At 39.6% G+C, this 26,521-nt stretch overlaps 1 protein-coding gene across 1 annotated transcript in view; it reads right to left on the bottom strand.

Annotated features, from left to right (window-relative positions):
- The window catches only part of NALCN (sodium leak channel, non-selective), a 239,407-nt gene that overhangs the window by 110,704 nt on the left and 102,182 nt on the right, over positions 1–26,521 (bottom strand). The window contains exon 11 of the mRNA XM_082071240.1: positions 4,855–4,986. Within this exon, the coding sequence (XP_081927366.1) occupies positions 4,855–4,986 (132 nt within the window). The remainder of the gene's footprint in view (positions 1–4,854; positions 4,987–26,521) is intronic.

Below are 26,521 nucleotides of genomic sequence, written 5' to 3'. Positions count from 1 at the left end.
TGTGGAGACAGAGGAAAGGCAAATTCACATGAGAAGCCAGAACAGACTCACAGAGGAAAAGCAGGTGTGACACTTAAGCAGCCACCTTGCACCAGGCTGCCCATTTTGCTTGGGGGGTCAAAAGAGGAGACACCACAAACAGGCTGCTTCTCTGAGGGCTAACTCCCATTCCATCACCTAGAAGCTTCATGGTGTTAATATTGCCTTCAACAACATTAACTTATACCAGTAGCCCCTCAACATTTTTGGCAGAGGCAGAGCTCAGTATGAGTCAACATCCAACAGTGACAGACCCAGCTAGATTTCTTTGTAACTGTGGCTTACTTGGGAGGTTATCAAGCTGTTGGGAAAGACAAGAATTCTTCTGAGCAGGATCAGTGGGATTAAGGGAACAGACCTCCAGCATTTCCCTTGTTACCAGATTTGACACAGCACTCAATTCTTCCTTCAGCCAGGACAGGGCAAAAGCTACAGAAAGGCAGCCATGCAAGGGGACAGACTGCCAAAAGAACTGAGGAGGAAGTGTGTGTAGGAGCACCTGGTTTTGAACTCTGGTTTTACAGATGCTACAAAGCAGTACTTGTAGGAATCTCACACCTCCTCAATAAGACATCTACTCTGTAACATCTTTTGGAATAATAGAATAGTTTGGCTTGGAAGGGATCTTCAAAGGTCATCTAGTCCAACACCCCTGCAATGCGCAGGGGCATTTCCAACTAGATCAGGTTGCTCAGAGCCCTGTCCAGCCTGGCCTGGAATGTCTCCAGGGATGGGGCATCTACCACCTCTCTGGGCAACCTGGGACAGTGTTTCACCACCCTCATCGTAAAAAATTTCTTCCTTATGTCTAGCCTGAATCTCTCCTCCTTTAGTTTAAAACCATTATGCCTTGTCCTGTCACAACAGTCCCTCCTAAAAAGTCTGTCCCCATCTTTCTTATAGGCCCCTTTGAAATACTGGAAGGCCCCAATAAAGTCTCCCTGGAGCCTTCTTTTAATATCTTCTTTTAACGGAAGACAATGTGGTGGTTGCATATAGAAACAAACACCTATCACTGTTCCAAGTACTGAGCAAGTAAAGTCAACATCCTCAACAACAATTACCAAATTGAATTTGAAGCTCTGCTCTTTTCAGGTTCTCAGACACTGCACTGAGGGTTTTAGTCACTCTGTTAAAAGTCTGGTTTTGCTTCATCTGTAAGGCTGACGTATACAAGTTGAAATGCTTGTCAGAACCTTGTATTTACTACTGGTTATACAAAATTGTGCGACCAATGGGATCTGGGTTCAAAGTTCACTTCTATCTTTTTGTCTAATGTTTTCCTCCTTTTCTCTTGAGTCTGTCTTATCTTTCTAGCAAAGAAAATAGTGTGTTTTTTTCTTGGTACTGGGTATCTCAGTAATGTCACTTAGATTTGTCTACTGAATTTAAGGTATTTCTACAGCTCTAGGCCACTACTGCATGTGGTCCACAGAAGGGATTGAGTGATCTATTTTATTAGAACATGTCTGCTCCTAAGGACAGCAGCTTCCAGGATGACTTCTGAAAAATGAATCAGAAAGCCAGATCTGCTTGCTGTAATCTGTCTGGCTATTTCCTTTAGCAAGTGGAATCCCCATTGCTGTTGGCTGCTCAGGTAAGCTCCCTCTGAAGGGAAAGCTTTCTGCAGCCTAGTCTATTGGAAAATACAGAGCAACGGCAGTGTGTCCTGCTGCAACCACTCTCCCTCACTAAGGAAACAAACCAGCCACTGTGGAATAACCTGCATTGTTTGAGTATTCAGCCTCTTCAAGGCTCTTAAAAACAATTTCTTTGTATGCCCTGTGCTGCAAAGAAGAACTTTCACAACCACCAAGTAGGAAATGACACCACCTTATCAGTTTCTACTCTCTCCCAGGATTTGTTTTACTCTTCTGCTACTGTATTTTATACATCCTTCTATAAGATACTAGGGGTTTGCTTGTTTGATTTTTATAATGTCTCTGGTAAAGGCATCACAAGTAAAACAAAACAAAACAAAACAAAAACCAAAACTAAAACCAACAAATGGACATCAAGAGTATGCCTTACAAATAAACAAAATACCTTTCTCTATTGCAGACTGATTTACCTTATGTACTTAAAAATGCAAACATGTACAATATAAACAGATGAGTTTTCTGGCAACCTCACCACTAGTAAATCAGTAACCTAAGATGCAGGTACAGTGAAGTGTATCTTTAAAGAAAACTGGCCATTGCCTACAGGACAGAATTACAACACACTAGTCTACATGACATACTGATCTTGAATTATTAAACCTTTGCAAGTATTTCTGCTGGAAAAAAACCCAGATGAACAAACCCTACTTTTAGAAATAGATGTTGAATGGAATGTTTCTAGCACTGATTAATAAAAGCATAATTAGGCTATATATTCAGTGCCAAAATAGAAACAGCACATGCAGTGTTTCCTATTTTGAATATAAATAGAATTAATGTTATTTTGTTACTTGCTGTATCCTGGACGTAAAGCAAAAATGCTTACCATGAAAAGTTCACGATTTCAGGCTCTAATGGTGACTTAATTACTTGATTCTTGCCTAGCATATTGTACTGGTTTTGGCTGGGATAGAGTTAATTTTCTTCATCGTATTTTGTATGGGGCTGTGTTTTAGGTTTGCGATGGAACAGTGTTGATAACAAAGGGATGTTTGAGCTGTTGTGAGCAGTTCTTACACAGCATCAAGGCCTTTTCTGCTTCTCACACCACCCCACCAGCGAGCAGGCCGGGGGTGGACAAGAAGTTTGGAGGGGATAGAGCCAGGACAGCTGACCCCAACTAACCAAAGGGATATTCCATGCCATATGACATCATGCTCAGCAATCAAAAGCTGGGGGCATGAAGAAGGAAAGGAGGATGTTCAGAGTTACGGTGTTTGTCTTCCTAAGTAACTGTTCCATGTGATGGAGCCTGGCTTTCCTGGGGATGGCTGAACACCTGCCTATCCATGGGAACTGGTGAATTAATGACTTGTTTTGCTTTGTTTGTGTGCACAGCTTTGGCTTTTCTTATTAAACTTTCTCTTGACCCATGAGATGTCTTACTTTTACCCTGTTGATTCTCTCTCCATCTCACTGAGGGTGAATCAGTGAGCAGCTGTGTGGGGCTGAGCTGCCGGATGGGATTAAACCAGGACAGAGATTAAAATGTGTCTCCCTGTCCTCACTTCTATCCCCAAAGCTGTGGAAGGTGTCATAAGAGAATCCAGCATTTGTTGGTTTCATTCTGATGTCTTATTCCCAGGATCATCCTCTTTCATGTTCCTGTTGCTTTTCAAATATGCTCAGAACTCCAGATAAAATAAAGATAATACAGATCACAGTTACTGTGTGCTTGTTGGCTGGGCCAACATTTATTCAATGTTCATACAAACCACAGCCATTTCCAGGGGCATGAGAGACAACAGAGCATGACACAGCACTGTTGTCTACAACTTGCTCTTTTTTTGTGGGTTTGGATTCTGGTGCTACCTTTAACTTTTCTTTGACTTTTGTCCCAGAACTGGTGAAGTCTCAGCTTCATAAGATTTTAAGAGATCAGATACAAATTCTAAATCTAAGATAAATTTAAAAATGGATATCAACTCAACTTCCCTTCAAAAATGGAGATTGATATAGCACCATAATGTTATATAAAGAGGTTAAAGTTGGGCACTTGAGCCTGACTCTCAAAAGTATCTAAACATTTAAAACCCCAAGAGTGCGAATCATCGAACTTCTGACTTGTGACTCCTCCGTCACTGGTATCACCAACATTGGCTGCCAAAAAGGCAATAGCAACAGCAGAGGAATCACAAGGAATACACTGCTACCATGTGCTCTACCCTAAGGATGTTCCCCCTGGCTCCAAAGGAGGACTGTGTACCAAAGAAAGCCAGGGAAACTACAGTAACTGTAAAGCTGGGCATGTGCCCAATCCAGGCAACCATGATCAATGCTTTCAGAGACCTGATCTCCATGAACTTCAGCACTGGTGGCTTTATACGCAAATCACGTGACAATTCAGAATGCCCATAGAAAAAAGTATTTTTAATAAAGAATGCTACAGTACCGATTTCACTCAGGAAAAACAAGTATCTATTTGCAGCTGTGCCTGTACATTAGTACCAAAGACTTCAAGTTTTTATTGATTGTTTTTAACTGAATTAGATAGTACTAAAAAGACATGTAGGCAAGATTCTAGGATCTCCAGTGCATGCTCTACAGTAAAATCCTTGACCAGCTAATGACTCAAGCAGGCTCCATGCCAGAATGTCATTTACAAATAAACTTTTTACCTCCACGTCACTGGTTCAGGAGCATAGCCTCCTCCTTCACCAAATTCGTGACTTAATAAATGTGTTTTTTTGCAGTGTGCTCTTAAAGTTACTGAAGCCAGGCTATTTGCAACAATATTTTGGTTATGCTTAAGGGCCTTCTTGCAGTTAGGTATATGTTGAATAAAGATGATTTAGGAAGAAGTACTATATTCTTTAAAGACTGTGTTTTGTCATTTTTTTGAAGTTGAATTTTCTGGATGTTACACTCCTGCTAGAGAAAGATAGCAACTCAGCAGCCATGCGTTGCCTGTAGATGTTATACTTAAGCTAAAGCTCATTACCCCTGACATTTTGTTTGAGGAAATTACCTTTCAAAAGGTTGTGAGATAGGGCTGTCAACCATTGTCAGACAGAGGAACTTGAAAAAGCTAGCAAAGAATTCTCTGAATGCTTAAGGGAATAAAAAAATTACATGCTAAAATGTGCTTTACATTCACATTTTCTACTTCAGCTTATCTTGAAAAATATCCATATAGTCATTTCAGCATACTCACCTCAGCTAGGTAAAATTCATCATATTGTCTCTTGAAATTTTCTCCTTTGTAGTAGTTACTAGCAGCAACAATCACATCTACAGCCACCATGCTTAGTATGAACATATGAAACACGGATGACCTCATCATTTTCTGCAAAAGAAAGATAAAGTTTTATCATCAACATGAGTCAAACCACATGCATTCTAAAGTTTTATCACACTATCAAAACATAATCAGCTATAATAGTATGTTTCTATAAAGTTTCTTTACATTATTCTAATTTATCACACTTTAAAATATATTCTAAAATGTTTTCTCAATTCATTTGCATGTTTGTTTATATTTTTTTTTTTATTTTCAGTTTTTTATTTGCCAATTGACCTCTTACTGAAGGTTTATCATTTAATATGATTTCCATTGCTTTAATACGTTTTTCAAGCATAAACTTGTATACTATTCAGTTGCCCTTGATTAATACTCCTTCATTATGATTTATTCATGCAGATCTTAATGACTTAGTGTCCAGGAAAAAGTAACATCAATTCTATCTTTTGCACTGCTTTTGCTATAGAAAGACAAGTAATATGGGATTCATCTGATGTCAAACTATTGCCTGAAAGTATAAAACATATCTACATATAGTAGATATGTACATCTGGGCCAATGAATCATCAAGTACTTCACAGACAATTCACATATCTGTGCACTTAATGCTTTGTGGCACTGCTGCTGCAATCTCACGTGCAGGAAGGGGAATGGAGGGAAGCATCACTGGGCCCATCACAGCTCTGCCAGAAGAAGCCAGAGTCAAACAGGCAGAATGTGGTGTTATTTTACGCTAAACCATCTTTGAACGAATGTTCGCTAATATCTGTATTTTACAGTCTTTCACAAGTAATAGAGTTTATGTCTTTAACGCTTATCTTCAAACCCACCATAAGTAAGATATGTGCCATTATGGTTCCTTAAGTTTGTGTGCAAATTTGTGTTCACACTGGAAAAGGCCATTTCTATTTGCTCCTGAGTTTATATGTAAAAGCACATGATACAATTTCAGGAAAAATAAACCCCAGAGTTTAGAAGAACGCTTCCTCTTCTCAACTTCTTCCTAAAGACTTTATGTGCCTGTCTTAGTTTATATTCACAGAATCACATAATTATTTAGGTTGGAAGGGACCTCTTGAGATTATCTAGTCTACCCCTGCCTGCTCAATCAGAGTCAATTAGAGCAGGTGTTCCAGCACTGTATCCAGCCAGCATTTGAACACCTTGACAGATGAAGACTGTACGACCTGCCTGTGCAACCTATTCCACCTATTACAACATATGCTGGCAATGCTCTTCCCAATTCTGCCCGGAGAATCGTTGGCCTTTGCCTTAAGAGCACTGATGTTCAACTTGTTGTCCACCAGGACCCCAAAGACCTTTTCTGCTAAACTACAGCTTGTTGGTGCCAAGCCTGCACTGGTGCATGCAAGTATTTCTTTTTCAGTGTAGGACTTTGCTTTCCCCTTTGTTCAATATCATGAGGTTCCTGCATGGTCAGTTCCCCAGCCTATCAAGGTCCCTCTGAATAGCAGGACAACCATCTAGTGTATTAGTCATTCCTCCCAGTTTTCTATAATTTGCAAACTTGTTGAAGGTGTAGTCTGTGCCATCATCTAGATCATTAAAGAGTGTTGATGAATCAAGGATGGCCTTGCAATAACATTGGCCAGCTCTCCTAGCAATCATAGCTGCATCCCATCAGATTCCATAGACATCTGTATGTCCAGTTTGTTTAAAAGTTTCTTAACCCAATCCTCTTCCACCAAGAGTCTAGTGGCTCTAGACTTTCTCACCAGTCTCAAGGGCTTGGGATTCCTGAAGGTCAGTCTTACTCATCAAGACAGAGGTTAAAAAGGTATTAAATACTTCAACCATTTCCATGTCACCAGGTCCCCTAAACCATTCAGCAGCAGCCTGACATTTTTCCTAATCTTCCTTTTGCTGCTCTTAAATCTGTAGAAGTCCCTCTTGTTGCCGTCCATGCCCCCTGGCAGATTCAACTCCATGTGGGCTTTGGCTTTCCTAACCCTATCCCTCCAGTCTCAGACACACATTTTGTATTCCTCCTGGGCTATTGGGCTCTGATTCCACCTCTTGTACATTTCCTTTTTTGCTGAGTTTTGTCCTGTGCTATGTGTTCTTCCCATGTGGGCCTCCTGCCATATTTGCTTGATATTTTCTACTTGGAAGGGGACCATCTTTGAGCTTGGAGAAGATCCTTGAAAACCAATCAGTTCCTCCAGACCAAATGCAACTACACCTGCATTTACACAGTCCTAAAATTACATTTGGGCCTTTGAAGGCAACTGCGAGGCTGATGTTGCCCCCCGGTGAAAATGATGTTGACACGCCTGCTCTAGAGCCTCTTATCTCTAGGACTGTATCTCGTGGGATTATTCCAAGCAGATCCCTGAGCATGAAAAAGTCTGCTCTCCTGAACACCACGGATATAACCCTGTCTTCTGGCTTTGTTCCCTCCTGGTAGGATCCTGAACTCCACATTTTCATGGTCATTGCAACCAAGACTGCCCCTGAAACTCACAACTTGATGTGTTCCTCCTTACTTGCAAGTATGAGGTCTAGCCAGAATACCTGCCCTCATCAGCTTACATATGTTAGGAAGTTATCACCACTGCAATCAAAAAATCTGGACTGTTTCCCTGCTGTGTTGCCCTTGTAGCAGATACTAAATTGCCCCAAGAGAACCAGGGCCTGTGAATGTGAAGACATTATAGAAGAATACAAATATTAAGTAACACACATTTTTACGTTTTTAGGTATGTTAACTTGTTAGAAGATTCATACATACAGTTGTAAAATAGAATTTCAGTCGTTTTAGTGAGCTGAGGTTGTTACGCTGATAAAGCATTGTCCACATTTTATGTTTAAACATTAACATTTTATGTTAAACATTTTATATTTAACCCTGCCCAGAGCTCAGGGTCTTAACGAAGCGACTCTTCATGTTACTTTTGTTTGTGTATGTGTGTGTGTGTGTGTGTGTGTGTGTGTGATCAATTTAGAACACAAAATATTAGGCATGGGAGGCTGCAAAGACTAGCACTTTTCCAGACTTTAAGCAAAGACTTGTTCCTTACTACAGGAGAATTCATCCCCTGTTTAATTCCCTTGTATGTAATGTAGTTTCACAGAATCACAGAATGTTTGGGATTGGAAGGGACCTCAAAAGATCATCCAGTCCAATCCCCCTGCCGGAGCAGGAACACGTAGATGAGGTTACACAGGAAGGCGTCCAGGCAGGTTTTGAATGTCTCCAGAGAAGGAGACTCCACAACCCCCCTGGGCAGCCTGTTCCAGTGCTCTGGCACCCTCACTGTGAAGAAGTCTCTTCTCATATTTAAGTGGAACCTCCTGTGTTCCAGCTTGTAACCATTGCCCCTTGTCTTACCATTGGTTGTCACCGAGAAGAGCCTGGCTCCATCCTCGTGACACTCCTCCTTTACATATTTATAAACATTAATGAGGTCACCCCTCAGTCTTCTCTTCTCCAAACTAAAGAGACCCAGCTCCCTCAGCCTTTCCTCATAAGGGAGATGCTCCACTCCCTTAAACATCTTTGTGGCTCTGTGCTGGACTCTCTCAAGCAGTTCCCCATCCTTCTTGAACTGAGTTTGCTTAAATTGAAGCTGAGTGGAGACTAAGCACATATTTACAAGCATTCAGCTAACAGGACTGCCTCTTTTCTCTTAACATCCGGATTTCTGCAAATCACCGATAGTGCTGCAGAAAGAAGACAGCTCAACCCTGCTCACACCAGCTGCCTTCCTGGTGGTACAACATGTTTGTGTATTCCAATCTAGAGAGGGGGGCTTAGAAGACAAAGCCTGACTGTCAGGAATTTATAGAACAAGCTTGGGCTAATGACAATGCCTAAAGCATAGTGAAGTCTCCAAAAAAAGAGTGGCTAAATGAGGTCTTGCTTTTATTTTTAATCCCCAAGGCAAGCTATAAGGATACAATAATTAAAGATAGGGCTGCTGGCATCAGTCATGCATTTTTGTCAGTGGCATAATTCAAAACAGGTAGCATTGTATTTGTTACATTTCTGTTTCACACAAGTTTTAAGCAGATAGTCGCTCTGCATATTTTGCACTGTATTTTCAATAGTGTCAAAATTCTGCCTCAGTTGTGGAAGGACTTGCTAAAAGAAACTAGTAGGTGAGGCTGTAAAATGCACTTTTTTCTCCCTTCACAAAAAACCAACAGAGAAACAAAGTGCTAATACAGGAAGAATAAAAATGCATAAACTGCCTTGGCATACATGTACATACATACATACTTCCTCACACAGTCTGTACCTTTGGACATTCATAAAAAGTTTTTTTAGTGGTTCATTTGATACTGGGAAATAAATTACAATAGCATAAATAATATCCTAATCATAGCATGATTCAGTGAAACTCAATAAAGCTTCTGGTCAATTACTAAAGGTCACCTTCCCACCTCAACTGAACTGAAAGGAGACAATTTAGTTACCAGAGAGTATTATGTTGGCATAATACCATTCAACACCACGATACTCCGGAAGGAAGTTCAGAGAAGATACAAGCCAGACACAGGCTATGGCAAGGCAGGAACAGCTGGCGAAGGCACTGAGGAGCTGGCAACGTGCAAAGCACCCAGTTGCTGGCAGAAGGACAGGGAGCCCACAGGGCCAGCAAGGTGGAGGGATCTGAGCAAATACACGTGCACAGCAAAAACACTTGCTTTTAAATCCCAGGACTGGCCCGCTCGCAGGGGCCAGATTGGCATCTGTGTTTCTTCGTTTTTTCTGCTGCATGTCACAATCTAGCTGCTCACTTGTCATGAACGCCACACGTGACAAGCAGCTTTCCTGCTGGCCTCTCAGAGACAGACTGCAATATCCCCAGGAGATCAATCACACTGCTCCAGCCCACACACCTCCGGTGCCCAACTTTCCCCCTACTTTAATCTGTCTTAGTTTGTTCTTTCTGCATCACAGAATTTTAATTTGGATTTGTACTCCTGAAACAGCTCAACTGCACCTCTGCTGTAATGTTTGACCGTGAGAGTTCACTGCCTCTTTACACATTTCTGTATTTGGAACAAGGTCTAAGAGAAAGCTGAATTTAGCCCACAGCACTTGCCCAAGCTTTGAAAATAATTTTGGATCACTGGATCAGCAGTGTGTTGTTTGGATTATAGCTCTTTTCAGAGCACCCAAGCATTGAAAATCCTCTATGCAAACTTGAAAGAAGAGAAGTAATGCCAGTTTTTGTTCTTGTTTAATTTACTGACCTTTTTCAGCCCTCGGATGTGTGTGTCTTAAACTGTGTAGGAATAAGATGAAAGAAACATTCTGATGTTGCTTGCAGCCAGTTGCAAGATGGGAAAATTGTGTCTAATATTAAACTGGACTTAAGATTAGCTGTGTTGAAGCAATCTCAAGTGAAACGCGCTGTTGCTGCCATCAATCAACCATAAGTGAAGAATTTCTTACATTTATTATGAATCATTTTTAATGCTGGTATCTGGCTTCATGCAGGATGACAATTCTCAGTGTCCAAGACACTGAAATATGTGAATGGCACATTGAAGAGGCAACGGCCATGAAAAACAATACAAGACAAAACATTAATGATCCTTGTTCTTTCAGTATGGGAAACAAACAAAGGAGTTGAGGATTTGCTTTGTGCATGAATGGGAATTTCATGAAAGCAGAAAAGACTTTTAAATGCCACTCTTCTATTTAACATTAGGAGTGTGCTTTTTACAGCTGAGGAACTCTGAATGAAGAAATGTACGTAATATCCTGGATTCACCCAAAAGCCCAAGTAAGCAACAACACTGGAATTGCTGACAGGAGGAGCCCACCTGGGTCACTTTGTCTCATGCGCGGCCTAACGCGGTCTTCTGTCACTCCAGAAGTACCAGATTTGGGTACACTGTCCTAATGATCCTTTCACCTTCCTGCACGGCAGAGGGAGGATGAGTGACATAAACTGGCCTTTGCCAGCTCACTGCTGAGGAGAAAACCCACAGCAGCTGCCACCTTACCCAGCCAGAGCCACACAGAGCCCAGCTCAGGAAAGCAGTCACTAAGCAAACTAAAATAACTGAAGATGAAACTATGTTTTCCTAATGCTAAACCCCTTTTGGGGCTTGATATGTACATGCGGTTATTCCTTGTGCCACCATCCTTTACATGGGACTTTCGTTTCAAGTCTATAAGTGTTGCAAACTTCTAGGGTCTGACTGACTTGCCAATAATAAAAGAACACGTGGGCTGCGTTACCCTGATATTACTAGCTCAAAACTGGCCAGGTTGGTAATTATCATGTGAACCCTTGAAAGAGGTGACCTCAAAGGGCTCACTGGTGTTAGTTCAGACCTACAGAAATGCAGACTGAATTTGACAATACTTAACACTCTTGGTGATGGTCTGAGGAAAAAAAAAAAAGGGAAAAATTGGCTTGAAGAATAAAAATTTACGACAATGTCCTCAAGCTTATTAGTACTGAGCATGGTGAGGATTTGATATGCAGAAAAGCTCTGCGTATTTTGGCCGTTTAGTGTGTGAAAAGCTTAGAGTGCACAATTGTCAAACTAGCAGGGTAGTTCTCAAAAGTACCAAACCAATTAATGAACAGTAAACATCATTTAACTAAAAGACTTTGATAATCACTATATGGGTAACTAGCATTTTTTTTCTTAATGTTGACACTCTCGAATTGTGTATTCATCGACACACAACTGCAGGAAAAACACAGTTGTATCTTTATCTCTTTATATTTTAGATATACTTTAACATTTCATGAAACAACAGCATCTCCTCCTGAGGATGGCTCTGGCAAGCTGCTTACTCCCTTTCCTTCTCCATTAGTTTTTGCTATTTGCCCACAGAAGCCAGGTCCTGCTAAAGATTCCAGCCAAGCTTCCAGCTATACCTGTTGAAAGACCTTATACTGGCTATGTGATTATTATGGTTAATTTTGTACCTACTGCTCTAATGATACTGTAGTTATTTGTACGGATGTCTACACATGCCTCCTGGAAGATCATCCTCTCTGGTAGCTAGAACAGATTTTGATTTGTCAAAGTTGTTTAGACGTGTACAACAGGGCTGGGTGATATTTAAAACAGTTATCACAACTGAAAAGGTTACATTTTTGCTACTCCAGTATTTTTTCTACCTATGGGCCTGTCACGGCCTAGATTATACCCCTGCAGTGGCGTGAAGGCAAATACAACTCCCAGCTCATTTCAGTGCATGACTTGTGCTGGTGGCACCTTCTGTAACTGCACTGCACATCTTATGGTACCTGGAGACTTCTTAAAGCCCCATTAGCTCGGGTCATATGGGTATCACCCAACACAGAACTCTTGGTCAGAAGAGCTAACAAGGCATGACTGCAGTTCATTACAATCCCACAGAAAACAGTAAGCCAAACAGAAAAATGAATATTTATTTTGAGTAATTTATCTTTTTTTTCCCCCCAATTTCTTCAGAGCTTGAATCACAACCTCTAAATACATATAGAGGGATCATATATTTTATACAACAGAGCCAGTTTAAGTTGTATGCATAGAATTCATACCACTAAGAAAGTAACAAAGGAAACAGTCACTGAAGGTGCTAGCCAATTTGGAGTTGATCTTGAAACCAGGAGACATCACATGCCTTCAGAAATTATTATAAGGTACTGGGACAAGACTAGAAATAGCAAAGAAAACTTGACTTTTAGGATTCTATGCAACATGATTTCTAAGAGCCACCGAGCAAAGATTCTATCTTGGCCTGAAGAAATGGGCATTTTTTAAAACCCTATACAGGTTTAGTATACTTGTGGTGTTTATTTTGTCCTTTTTTTTCTTTTTACAAAGTGCTTGAAGATACCTTGACTATGAAAGAAGCTTTAGAAAATCACATTCTATACACTGCTAATCATAGATAATTCATAGCATGAATAGGATAAATTTGATTTTCATCTTGTTGGTTAATGGCCATCTGAGCAAGTACAAAATTGTGAAATTGCAGGAAATTTTCCCTTTTGTTTGCAGAACATTGTAGAGCATTTTACAAGCTGTGTAACTAATTTTCTATAAACCATTTTGCTTTCAACTTACTTTATGACTGCCTGACAAAGATATGCTTGTAAGGAGAATTTAGCAAATTATTCTCGTGCTCTGCAATCTGAACATTTCTGAAAACTACTAAGCATTAACCACAAATTTTAAGGGAACAGGCTTTTTAATATCTTACATAGATGCCGTTAAATGTGCGGTACATTAAAAACATTGTAAATCTGAGATATCACCTACTGCATTTGAGCGGAACTTCCAGCTGCTGGGCAAATTCAAGTAATGCAGCTTCACTGGGGAAACAAGGTGAAGGGTGAGTTTTTAATAAAAGACACTGAAAGGGGTGGCGTTTAGACACTGCAAAGAAAACAAGTCAGCCATCTCAGCTCAGATATTATTAACTTGGGAGATGACAGGGAGGCAGTCTTGGCTTTCCAGTAGAAGCTGCCTGTCCCAGTGCAATGAGAACAGGGTTATTCTTCACCAATTTAGGCTATAGAAACTTGCTTTAACTTTCTTTATGATAGTAGAAGAATTTCTTAGGGTAGTGATACAGTAGAGGTGAGTGTAAACACACTAAAAATCCACAGCCCATTGAAAAATCTCCTTGGAAACTCTACTTACTTTGGGATCACCTTAGCATAGAGGACCTTTGTTAACAGTTGCAGGAGATAATACAGAAGTTATGGTCATACTGAAGGAAGCACACCTACCCCCCCACGAAAAAACAACAAACCAAACCAAACCAAAACCAAAAATACACACCCCAAAACATCACAACTCTTGCATGTTTTAGAATATGCAGTTGGAAACCTTTCTGTAAATATTATCTGGCTGCAGCAGAGGTAACACTGGCCTGGCAGAAAGAGCAGCATAGACAGTAATCTGTCCTGGCTTGAAAAATATTCTATGCATTTCACTTTATTGTGCTTCTCTTTCCACCTTCTGCCTCATCTGATTAGTGTGTAAAACTCAAGGTAGGCACAGTACCCAAACCGTGTGCTTTTACAGGGCCTCCTACTACGCAGCCTCAAAATAGGTTGAAAATGGGACTATTACTGAATAATGGCAACATTTTGGGACATGCAAGTACGTGCTCTGATAAGTAAGCAGGGTTCTGCTTTTCATGGTATCACAATAATATTTTAAAGCAACAAATGCCATTTTCAGATTATTTATGGCTAAAATCATACAGAAATCATCAGTTGCCAAGGTCTATCTTCCAGTACTCCAAATGTCTCTGTAATATTTGAAAATACAAGCAATCAACGAAACTGTCATACTATACCAGACTGCCCTTTTCAATAGCAAATTTTGATTTAAAAATACAAACGACTTAAAAAGGCAAAACAAATTCTGGTCAAATGAACACAATATAGTCAATAAGACAGGAAGAATGAGAAAATACACGCTTGGGAAGTAAATTAATGGAAATAATGACAGACATCTTACTGAAGAAAAATGAAAAACTGCAAGGTATGACTTTTCTGAGTAACAGAACTTTAAAGGCAACAGTTTCTGTCAGAAATTAGATACTTTTTTCTTCACATCCCAGATTTGATAGCCAAAGCTCTATTTCTGCTATAGGCCCAAAGAATAAGTGTTGCATATAGAATCATAGAATCATTTCAGTTGGAAGAGACCCTCAAGATCATTAAGTCCAACCATAACCTAACTCTGGCACTAAACCATGTCCCTAAGAACCTCATCTATACATCTTTTAAACACCTCCAGCAACAGTGACTCCACCACTTGCATGGGCAGTCTGTTCCAGTGCTTCACAACCCTCTCCGTGAAGAATTTTTTCCTAATATCCAATCTGAACCTCCCCTGGCACAACTTGAGGCCATTTCCTCTCATCCTATCACTTGTTACTTGGGAGAAGAGACCAACCCCCTCCATGCTACAACCTCCTTTCAGGTAGCTGCAGAGAGCGATAAGGTCTCCCCTCAGCCTCCTTTTCTCCAGGCTGAACAGCCCCACTTCCCTCAGCCGCTCCTCATCAGACTTGTGCTCCAGGCCCTTCACCAGCTTCGTGTCCCTTCCCTGCACTCTCTCCAGCACCTCAATGTCTTTCCTGTAGTGAGTAGCCCAAAACTGAACACAGGATTCAAGGTGCGGCCTCACCAGTGCCGAGTACGGGGGGATGATCACTTCCCTAGTGCTGCTGGCCACACTCTTCTTGATGCACAGCAGGATGCTGTTGGCCTTTCTGGCCACCTGGGCACATGCTGGCTCATGTGCCTCCTTCAGACTAGCTGCATCTCGTTAATTCGTACCCTGCAATCACAGAATGAAGCAGCCGTACAAGGACACTCCTGAACATCTCTTACTAACAGCAGCTACTTTTCTCCTCCCACGAACTTCTACGAGAACAGTCAAAAAGTGACTCTTCTGCCCTAAAAAAACAGGAAATAATGGCTTATTTGAACCTAAATGAACCTCCTCCTCCTCACCAGTTGATAAATCAGCAAGCACAGACATGACATGTCGTTCTCTTCAGAAGAAGACAGAGAGGAAGCAAGAGGCCTTTCAGTGTCTGCAGTCTGACTTAGAGAAATAGAGAGCAGCAGCTGCAACATAAAAGAGATCTAAAAATACTACTTAAATTGTTCATGGTAGAAATAATGCATAGAGATTGTTACCTTCCCCTCAGATTTTAGAACTGTTAGTAAGTATATCATAAGCTCAGCAGTAATTTTCTTAAAGCTCCATACTGTGAAATGTAAAATAGAACACAAATAACACAAATACAGATTTAACGCTTTTTCCTAAGTATTGCAACACAGTTCAATTCAAAAAATCCTATGAGGCAAAATAATTATTGTATAAAAACCAAAATTGATTAGGCTAAATTAATTTTTGTTTTTTTTTTTTTTTTTTTTGTTTAATCTAGTGACTTCATCTAAGCCATAGGGATGAAGTAGACCCTGTACTTCACTAATGTGTAATTAATGACCCACCTCTCCTACATGGATTAGTATGCTTCCTAGCACCACAGTACTTTCAAAAAGAAAGTCTACAAGTTTTCTCTCACAATAAAAAAATACTCTCAATTGCAAATTGTCACTGATGTCTAAGCAGCAACCCAGATATCTAAACTAAAGTCAAAGTGGTAAATGCATTTAATCTCAAGTACAGGAAGAGGTACAGACCCAAACACTCCCACTGGTCACATTATGGATTAACACACTATATATACATAAATATATGTATTTATATATATATATGCACACACATTCATGTACATATATATACACACTCATAGGGCAAGACAAATTCATAGCTGATATGTGATGCTGTGCTCCGTTAGCTTATAATGGATGCATTTGACATTTTAAATCTATATTTTCTAGGTGTTTCTCTGAAAACTCAAGCTGAATCAGTATCTGCATTACAACATTGTCTGTAGTTATATACTGTTGCTGAGCCCTCTAGACACAATCTTCTATTTTATGTATGTCAATAATGTTGGTATTTCCTATGTTTATATATTGTTATTTTGAAAACATGTTAACCACAAAAGGAAAAAAACATAATAATGTTGTGCTTACTGTGCAGCAGGACAACTCAATCTCGAATATAAATCTGTTTGCTATTATTCAAAAGCTGTACCATGGCTGAGCTGTGGTACATAATGTATTGCTCACTCCTTTCAGAAACAAATAAAATAAAATTTTGACAAGTAATTAAGTATTACACATGCTTCAACTTTCCCCCAAATTGCAGGGAAGGTGAGTGAAGAGGGATGGAATCTGGAACCTACCTGCGCTGTAATTTTTTTCCATACCTTCAAAATTTCCATAACTTTTACATTTTACAACTCTAGAAGCCTCACTTCCAACAACTCTCAATTAACACTTGTTCCTTGAATTATCTACCTTTGGAGACCTCATCTAGAATGGCTACCTGAAATTGCTTCAATACTCTTTCACTTACATTTCAGTTCAAAAACCATGTTTTGAAATGTAATTTATTAAGCAGATGTGAATCAGCCGTTTTAAATGTTTCTCTTTTTTTTTTGGCCTTTTATTTCTCAGTTCACTAGAAATGTGTTTTTTCTATTTTTATGTTATTGCAGTAGTGTAAATTTAATAGCTGTTTTATAAATATGAAGGAAAACATTCCTCTTATTATAATGAGTAGCTCATGAGATAAAAAGGCGATGGCCTGTAACATAAGTATTGCACCACACTCTTCAATTGGTACTTACGATCATCACAAAATCCTTCAGAATTCATGGGATTATTTTTTAGGCTACAGCATTACCTGTGTACCAAGATAGGTACAGATGAGCTAGAGAGGAGTTGAATATGCTGCCCACCCTTCCCTTTTCACCATCTCACCGTTTAAACTACCTTCTCAGGTATTTAATCCCACATATTTTAACACTCCTCTCCTCACAGCAGCATCAGGTACCACAAGCAACTTATGTGGGTGGGTTGCTGATATTTTCAAGTGACAAAGGGCAGAAGAGAGCTGACACTGCTCAGAATGATTTGGAGAACTGGAAGTATAAATTCTGCTGTTAGGAAGCCTTTAAGGCATATATTCTAGTTCCTTTAAGCTCATAAGAAACAAACAAAAAAACAAAACCACACACACACACACACACACACAAACAACCTCCCCCCCCCCCAAAACATTCAACCAACCAAAAACCATATGAACAAACAAACAGCAAAAACACCCAAAAAAACCCCATACAGAGCAATTTGGCATAAGAAGAAATTAAAACACAGACAAAAAAAAATCCCCTAACCAAACCAACCAGCCAAAAAAAAAAACCCCATACAGAGCAATTTTGAAGACATGATGGCAAAAGGACAAACCAAATGCTTCAAAGGTTGTCTGACATGGAAACAGCAAAAAAATATGTCCCTCTCAATAACTTTTTTAACATCAGAATATATGTGTGTATATGTGTGGAAGCGTTTAGTTATGTCTTCAGATATTTTGATGTCAATGTTTCCCAACGGCATGAAAACTTGGAAAATTAGGGTCTAAGAAAGCAGTCCCTCAAGGATGGAAACATTTTATTTAGTAGGATTTATTTTTACTATTATTATATTTCCCAGACAAAGACCATAAGAAAAAAACTCTATCATGGAAAAGTTCTATAGTCAACTGGAGACCCCTCCCTTCTCACAGTTCTTATTGCGGCTTTTTACCTTAGTACCACAGTTACTATAGCATATGCGTGTTGAAATTCTTTACAAGGCTGAGCTAAACTTCAGTGCTTTTTCACAGCACTTGCATGGTTGAGCTGTTTAAAACATACAGAAGTACTTGATCAGCATCAGAAGTAGTAGAATACTTCAGTTCTTTGGTAACTTCCCTTGCTAACTAAAAAATGCCAAATGTGTGCTTTGGGCAATTAAACAACTCTACCTGGAATTAATGAAAATCTTTTCTTGGTTGGACCAGCCATTTGCATTGATTATTGGTTTGTGATTGCAACACCTTACATAACAGAGTACATTAATCTTCCTGGTTACCACATGTACTATACTTGTCTTGGGAACAGAGTGTACAATATACTCTACACTGGCAGTAAGTACCTGCCTTAAAATGATTTTGCTTCTGGTCTTTATCACTTTTACGCTTGTGAGCGCCTGAAAGAGGCAACAAAAATTTCACTTCGCACTAAAATGCTTTGGCCATCCAAAAATAGCCTGCTGTGAGATGGGAAATGTAAGGAACATACACATATTGGTACATAACAGAAAAACTAATTTTTAGAAAAAAATATTTTTAGTTACTTTGCTATATAAATAAATATAAAACATTTTAATGGAATTTCCACCTTTTGATTAGAACAGTTTTTCCTTGCATTTTCCTTGCATAATTTAATTACCACACTCTAAAATGTGTGATTTACATATAAAAGCAGAGACTACTTTGAAATAAATCAAATGCTCCATTAAAGAAGTGATCAGATGAATAATTAGAAGGGAAAAAAAAATAGACTTTTTGCACTTTTAGACTCAAAACCTACTTCCTAGTAAAGCAGTTTCCATTCAAACAAAAGACGCAGAAGAGAATCATTGGAGTTTTTCCTCCTATCTGAAACAGGAAACGGCTGACAACTTATAGTATCTGTTGCCTTGAGCAGGGGGACAGCAGAGCTAAGCCGAGACTTCGATTGCCATTAATTTGGAGGGCAAGAGGCAGTGATTGTCTATGCACTTCCCCATTTTTTTCATCATCTGTTCTCCAACTTCACCAGAGAGACAGATTATTTTTACTGCAGTCAAGCTGTGATATCCCTTTTCCCTTCCCTAAGGCAGAGCCAGCAGTGTAGAGCTGTCCAACCAAAGGGATATAGAAAGACAACTCAAACTAATGTGGCTTGGATGCAATACAGTAGCATTTCAGAATGAAAATATGTTGATTTTAAGGTCAAAGATTTGTACATTTTCTTTAATTGCTTCCCTCTCACAGGGAGTAGCACAAAAATTATTTCCCTGCTTTCTAAAAAGGTCATGGCATTGAGGTTGGATTTGGAATGGACCACACAGGAATCCTGTTTTGTAAATCTCTTGGAGAGGCTGGAGCCATAGGACATGGGAGACTGAAGCCTTCTGGATATTTTGAAGCCCACTTTTCCAAATTTAGTTGAACATCAACTCAGACTTAGTTAGGAAATTGAATACACAACACAATAACTCTTCAGTTCCACAACCAAACTCAAAAGTGACTTGTAATTGTAATTTTTAGCAAGCTCATAGTTTCACCTTACCAGCTTGCTCTTACAGGATGTTATTTTAAGAAAAGTATTTAAAGTAAGAGACCTAAGACAGAAAGATTGCTCAAGCCTAAAATATGCATCATTAATCCAAATTTCAGTCCCCTTTGAAAATAATTCAACTCCCTCCCCCTCAAAACAAACAAAAAAGAAGAATCTTTTAGAAGCCTCCACATCATTTCCATTTTCTGAATGTTTTTCCAAATAGGACTAAGAAGAGTTAAAAATGTAGATTGCATATAAACAGAGATTAGCATAACGCATAGTGTTCATAACTATCGCCATACTTAGGGCATAAAACCAAGCAGGTGCTACAAAAGACAATTCAACAGATGAACCAAATGCAGGTACTAGTAATTCTTCTTTCAAAGGCTGTGAGATTGTGTGTAGGGGGCTTTAATTGAATCTTTTTGACTCCTTCCACCATCACAGCTTGCCAGAGCTGTGTTAGTTTCTGCTCATCTATCCCCAGCAAACTAAACCAGCAGTTTAGGTGCAGGTACAGCTGATTTGCAACCGTGACAGCTTTGACACCACCTAATTAAGAGCTGCTTCTCTGAGTGCTGCAAGAGATGGATGGGATTACAGCCAAATAGATGGGATTGATCAAGTTGTAAGGACACACGGAGGTAATCTGTAATTTTGGATGAAAATGATAAATTTTCAGGCATGCCCTCAATACTGAGAAGCGACATGGACAGAAAGAAGTCGATTAAGGAAGAAGGAGGAAAATACATAATTTGCCCTTCTCACAAATGCCTGAACTCTTATGATGCTCTTCTCCCTATAACCCATCATTTCAAAAATTATTCCTCTATGTCTTTTATGAATTTTCACTTCAGAAATACCTGACGAGAAAGCACATGGGGTGGGAATTAAGAAATCTTATCTTCACAGCAGGGGGAGGAAAGAAAAGCAGAATAGGCACAAAAGAGAAAAAAGGGTTTAGTACCATGGTGAGCTTGTAAGAGCAGTTGACAGAACTGTGGGTGGCAATGATTGGGGAACTGCCATTCATGGGTTGCGAAACTCATTCTAGGATAAGGATTTACATGAGTCTCACTTTTGGTTCCTGCTCTTCAACCGGTGAGTGCAGTGGTGTTTGCCTAAAAATGTACAACATCAAATCAAGTTGGAAATTGAGAAGAAAATTAAATAAAAGAAAAAGTCAGGTTAAAAGTTTGCCATCAGCACATACACAGCTGTTTGTAAAAGTTTAATTAATAGAAAAATCTATAATTGTGATTTGATTTTGTTATATACTAAATCAAAATGAAGCAGCTAATTAGTAAACTAAATCTCTTCTGGTCTGCACGGTAAGTTTCTATTGAAGTGAACTTCAAAGGATTTCTTTAAAAATATGAGCATCAAACATTTTTTTGAACAACAAAGGAATATCCTTTGATAGGAAAATGCTGTTGTCCTATATTTGTAATATATAATTCATATTTGATAATTCTCGATGGAATTATAAAGTATCTCATAAGAATTGAGGAAAGAAGAAGGATGCTGTAATTGAATGATAAACCAATCTAATAACATAAGTCTGACAATATTGGTGCAAGTTCTGCAAATTTAGATGTTTTCTTATTTGAAAAATCATTCAGCTGATTTATTTTTCCAAGGAAGATTTACAGTACTTTTTAAAATGGTCACATTAATATATATAATGAAGTAATATATCCATTTATAGTCATCCCTGAAAAACAGGAAAATACAGAAAATCCAGCTATGTTATAGGCATTAGATTTGTATGATTTTGATTATATCAAGTATGAAGAAATCTATCTGTCTTTACTGAAAACCGTATTTTTAATTATGGCCACTAAAATACATCTGAAACTGAAGAACCACTTGTAAGACATCATGAGATATACATTCTCTTTGTATTTTTATGCTGTACAAATTCTTTAAAGGGAACTGTTGTCACTGACATACCGCAGTATACTGCATCAATATGGTATTCTAAATACCAATGAAACAGAAACTCTTTAGACTTGTATGTCCAACTTTCAGTTTTGACTAACTAGAGTTTTCTTTTTAGCAGATGAAATTTGGTGTGTCTGTAAGCTCAAATGTGCCCCCAAATGCTTCTCATTACTATCATGACCCACTTGAAGAGTAGGGCCTACTGAAAATGCATTACCACAGTATGTGATTCAGTATCTGCACTGTGAATTCAGCTGGAGCCTTGAACTCTTAAATGACCAAGGCTTTGAGCTATCATCAATGACTGTCTTAAAATTTGTGAGGTGCCTGAGGCGATCAACTCCTATCAGCACATTTAATTGCCAGACTCCTAAAACAGCCAAATAAATTCCATTCCTTCTACGTCTATGTCTGTACAACCACACCTATGCATAAATATCTATTCTTGCCTGCATTCCCACACCTAAGGCTTTTATATAATTTTAAAATTAATTTCTAGTTAATGTTGCTATCCCACCAGTGCATAGAATTTAAACTAAAACTGCATCCATCACTGCCATATATCCACTTCTAAGCCACAGTTACGTTCCATTATTCACCCTTTGCATGCCATCTCTTATTCTTCTCTTAAACAACCAGTAGGATAAACCTTACTGATTATATACTAATGATTAATGCTCATGTGAGATAGTGTGTACAGCATAAATGGTACATTCATTTACAATGTGGGTTTTTTTAACGTGAAAAAGGAACTTCAGTGTCAGCGCTGGTACAACTACAGACAACTTTCCAAATGATCTGCAAAAGTAACTGCACTGGTTCATATATACCCACTGGAATTACTGTCCTTTCATGTAAATGATGATGCCAGTTCCTAATGTTTTTAGTTGAACACATTTGCATAACCACAATCCTCAAAAATGAGTAAGTTTGTAGCATCCACTATGTGTCTTGTATGTTACTTATCTGTCTCAGTGTAAGCTCCTTACTTGTTTATGAAAACACAGAACAATCCCATGTGGAACAGTCTTCTCAGAGATCAAGATTGCCGAAGAAGTCAAGGGGATTTAGATACGTAAGTTCCATTGAAGGAATGAAGTAGAAAGAAAACAATTCTTGGAATTGCTGAAGCACGGTGCATCGTTAATTCCAAGAACTAGGCAGTATTCTAGAAACATGCTCAATGTTAAACTTAAGCAGTAAATTTCTTACAGCTAGAGTAAATTTAAGGAACTCCTTTTTTACATTGTATTTCCAGCTGAGACAAGTAAACAGCCAGTTTCTCCCATACACCCCTAAATCTTCATGTTTTTAAGGAGGAACACTTAGCAAGAGCATGTCTCTTTTGCCTCATGGGTTTATGGTATTTTTGTTTCAAGACTGTTCGACATTTAGATTTGTTTCAATTTGCCATTTTTAATGACTGCAAATCCAATGTCCTTTATTCAAAACATTAGAGATTTAATCCTTCTCCAGTGTAGCCAGTGGCAAAACCCATGCTGAGTTTGATGGTGCCAGCGTTCTACTGTTTCCCTTCTGCACTTCCCCCAAACAGAAAGAACTGGAGGAGCAGAGGGTGAAGAAACTGTGCTTGCCACATGCCCTTTCGTCCTCACCTCTTCTCTGATGGATAGGTAGAAGAAGGTCTCTAAGCACTGGTGTTGGCTCTACTTAGCTCTGCAGAACACTGAGAATGCCCCATCAATCTTCTCTCAGAAATGCAATCCGAGAGCAGTGAATCACCCGCTCTTGCAGCTCAATTAGTGAACAACAACCTGCTTCTGAACGCTCACCTGAAAGACTGACAAGCCAAAGTTGGTATTTCTGTATCACAGTTCTTTCTTTGCCCAAGTATTCTTGCAGGCAGATTATTGCTCCAAGTTGGTTTTAGTTGACTCAGCGGCATTCTCAGCTGCAAGAAACTTTGCTCAGTCTGCTCTGTCCGCCGGGAAGTTCCTCCTATCACCTCTCAAAGGATGCCTACTCACTGCCACCTCCAAGGCTCCTGGTGTAAGCTGTAAGATCCTAATGCTGTAACATAGCTACACCTTGCCTGACTCCTTTCACATCCTTTGCAATCATCTCCACGTGAAGCACGCTCAGTGGCATCCTGGAAAAAAGGAACAGTGCTCCCTTCTCTCACGGGAATCCTTCTGACTGGGAACACACAAATAAGACAAGACATAGTGTGAAGCAGACTCCCATCCATACCTGCCCCCTTACCTGTCCACAAACAATGCCAATGGCACCAATAAGAGGACTGGGGCACAAAATCCTTACATATTTCAATGACTTTACTGAGATCCATATGTATGCCTATGCTTGCTGAACTGGATTTTTTTCTGAATAAATTACTGCTATTCAAGAAACAAAAAAAGGACCTATATGCTTAATAGCTTCTTAGTTGAAAATCACTCCCTGTTACAATAAATGTGGTAACACCAGAACATTATTAAATCTGTAAGCTATGAATGGCAAAATGCTGGAATTAAGGTCATCTGTGTCTTGAGTGTGCGTTCTGTAATACAGACCTTAATGATCAAAGCCCTGAACTGTTCAGTGAACTTCAAGGGGCTGTAGGATGCTCATCAGCGGATGAAATACCCCGCAACATGTGGCGTGAGCCAGAGAACGGCACATGGAGAAGGATGGCTTCACAGTTAAGGCAGATGAATCCTTCCTTGGTGAACTGCAGCTGATGTCTACCTTTGCTGAAATAACCAAGCTTTCTGAAACTTTTCCTAGCCACTCATTACTGGAGTGCTTCTCATTATAAAGGTATCTGACTTTAAGGTGAAAATGTGAATTTCCAGTGTGTTGACTGCCATGTCTTGCCACGCTTTCTTAAGGTGTAGCTGAGTACTGAGGTCTCAGTGGTTGTGCTCTACAGTTATGCCTTACTGTTGACATAGCACATTTTTCTCTCCTTCATTTTTTTTTTTTCTTTACATTTAGTACTACTTGTATTTCAAACTTGTATTCAACAAAATCACCTTAAAGGAAGTGTGCAATGTACAGAAAAAATAGGAACGTTACTTAAAAGAGTTCACATACAAATATGAGAAAAACAGATTGGTTTGCAGAATTTATGGTTACCAAAATTTTGCCTTTCAAACAAGCTTATCTTTGAGTATGCTTAGTAAAATGATTACTGTGTGAGTGTAATGGAACAATATCAACCAAACAGTTGTACCCTGATCTTGGCAAAACACACATACTGCAGGTAGGTATGCCTAAAATCTACTTGATACATAGCAGTGCACAAACCACTGTTCGCTTTAACAGGAAAGGATTTAACTTTTGCAAAAAGAGCAGTACAGGAGCTATTCTGGCTCCACAAAACATACATCAGGCATGCACTCAGCAGAAAATCAAGACCTCCACCAGAAGGAACGGTTCAGATTGTCGTCTAGAGACAGAGTATGATATTTCTCACCCATAACAAACTTGCTCAGAGGGCTCTTACAGTTGTCTGCTTTGTTTCTGCCTTGTTTCAGTGGCTGATATGCATAAAGATATATATGTGTATGCATATGAGTGAGGAAGCATGTTTATTTTACCAAATGCTGATTGAGTGGCAGTGACTAAATGGATGAAGGTTTATCAGCCTTGGCTAAGGACAGCTAGGACAGCCCAAAGTTTGCTAGTCCTGGGGTAGAGAAGAAGACAGAAAAGAGGGGGAAAGGAAGGGGAGGGGAGGGGAGGGGAGGGGAGGGGAGGGGAGGGGAGGGGAGGGGAGGGGAGGGGAGGGGAGGGGAGGGGAGGGGAGGGGAGGGGAGGGGAGGGAAGGGAAGGGAAGGGAAGGGAAGGGAAGGGAAGGGAAGGGAAGGGAAGGGAAGGGAAGGGAAGGGAAGGGAAGGGAAGGGAAGGGAAGGGAAGGGAAGGGAAGGGAAGGGAAGGGAAGGGAAGGGAAGGGAAGGGAAGGGAAGGGAAGGGAAGGGAAGGGAAGGGAAGGGAAGGGAAGGGAAGGGAAGGGAAGGGAAGGGAAGGGAAGGGAAGGGAAGGGAAGGGAAGGGAAGGGAAGGGAAGGGAAGGGAAGGGAAGGGAAGGGAAGGGAAGGGAAGGGAAGGGAAGGGAAGGGAAGGGAAGGGAAGGGAAGGGGAGAGACAGAAAGAACTGTGAATGGATTTTTTGGTGGTGGCTTCTAAGCTACCAGTACTGGGAAATTTTACTTTGGGCAGGGGATGAAACAGAGTGACTGGGAGTAAAAATAGTAAGACTCCTCTTGCAAACAACCATGAATAGTCAGTGGGAGGTAATTTCTCAGAAAAAGAGAAATGGCTTAGAAGATACTGAAGAAAACTGATACGATATCCAAGATGATAGTTCTGAGTCAACAGAATAACAGACTGGATGGCAAAACTGTATGCAGATAAAGACAGCATGAGGGAAGGAGTGGGGTGTACAGTCAGCTTTCACTAATTAGTGTTCCAGTTCCTCCTCTGAGTTATCTAGGATCCTACAGAGGGAAGTGGAGGCCAGAAGTAAAGAAAGGAACACAGCACATGTACTGCCAACTCGGCTACATTAGCAGTGTCTGCAGTAAAGCACCTTCTGAAATCAAGCCCATTGGTGTATACATCTAATTTCCTCAGCTGAACTTTTCTGAAAAGTTTATGATAGAGAAGAGGAAATATAAAGTATATAGATTATATTATATATATATATTGTATTATATATGCTCTGGGTACTGTGCAATTAATAAAATGTCACCACAGAGATTACATATGCCAGGTGGCATTAATGGCAAAATAATGTCTAGCACTTAAAGCACGATGTCTGCAATCTACTGTTCAAAGGATGAAGTGAAGATTAAAAATGAAAATGACTGATTGTGGAAAGCAATTATGAAAAATCCTCAAACACTGCAATTTAAATATGAAATAGCATATTGTG

This window comes from Streptopelia decaocto (genome assembly GCF_964273445.1).
Source record: "Streptopelia decaocto genome assembly, chromosome: 1".
NCBI lineage: Eukaryota > Metazoa > Chordata > Aves > Columbiformes > Columbidae > Streptopelia > Streptopelia decaocto.
The sequence above is the reverse complement of the archived record's forward strand: the minus strand, read 5'-3'. Positions and strand labels throughout refer to the sequence as shown.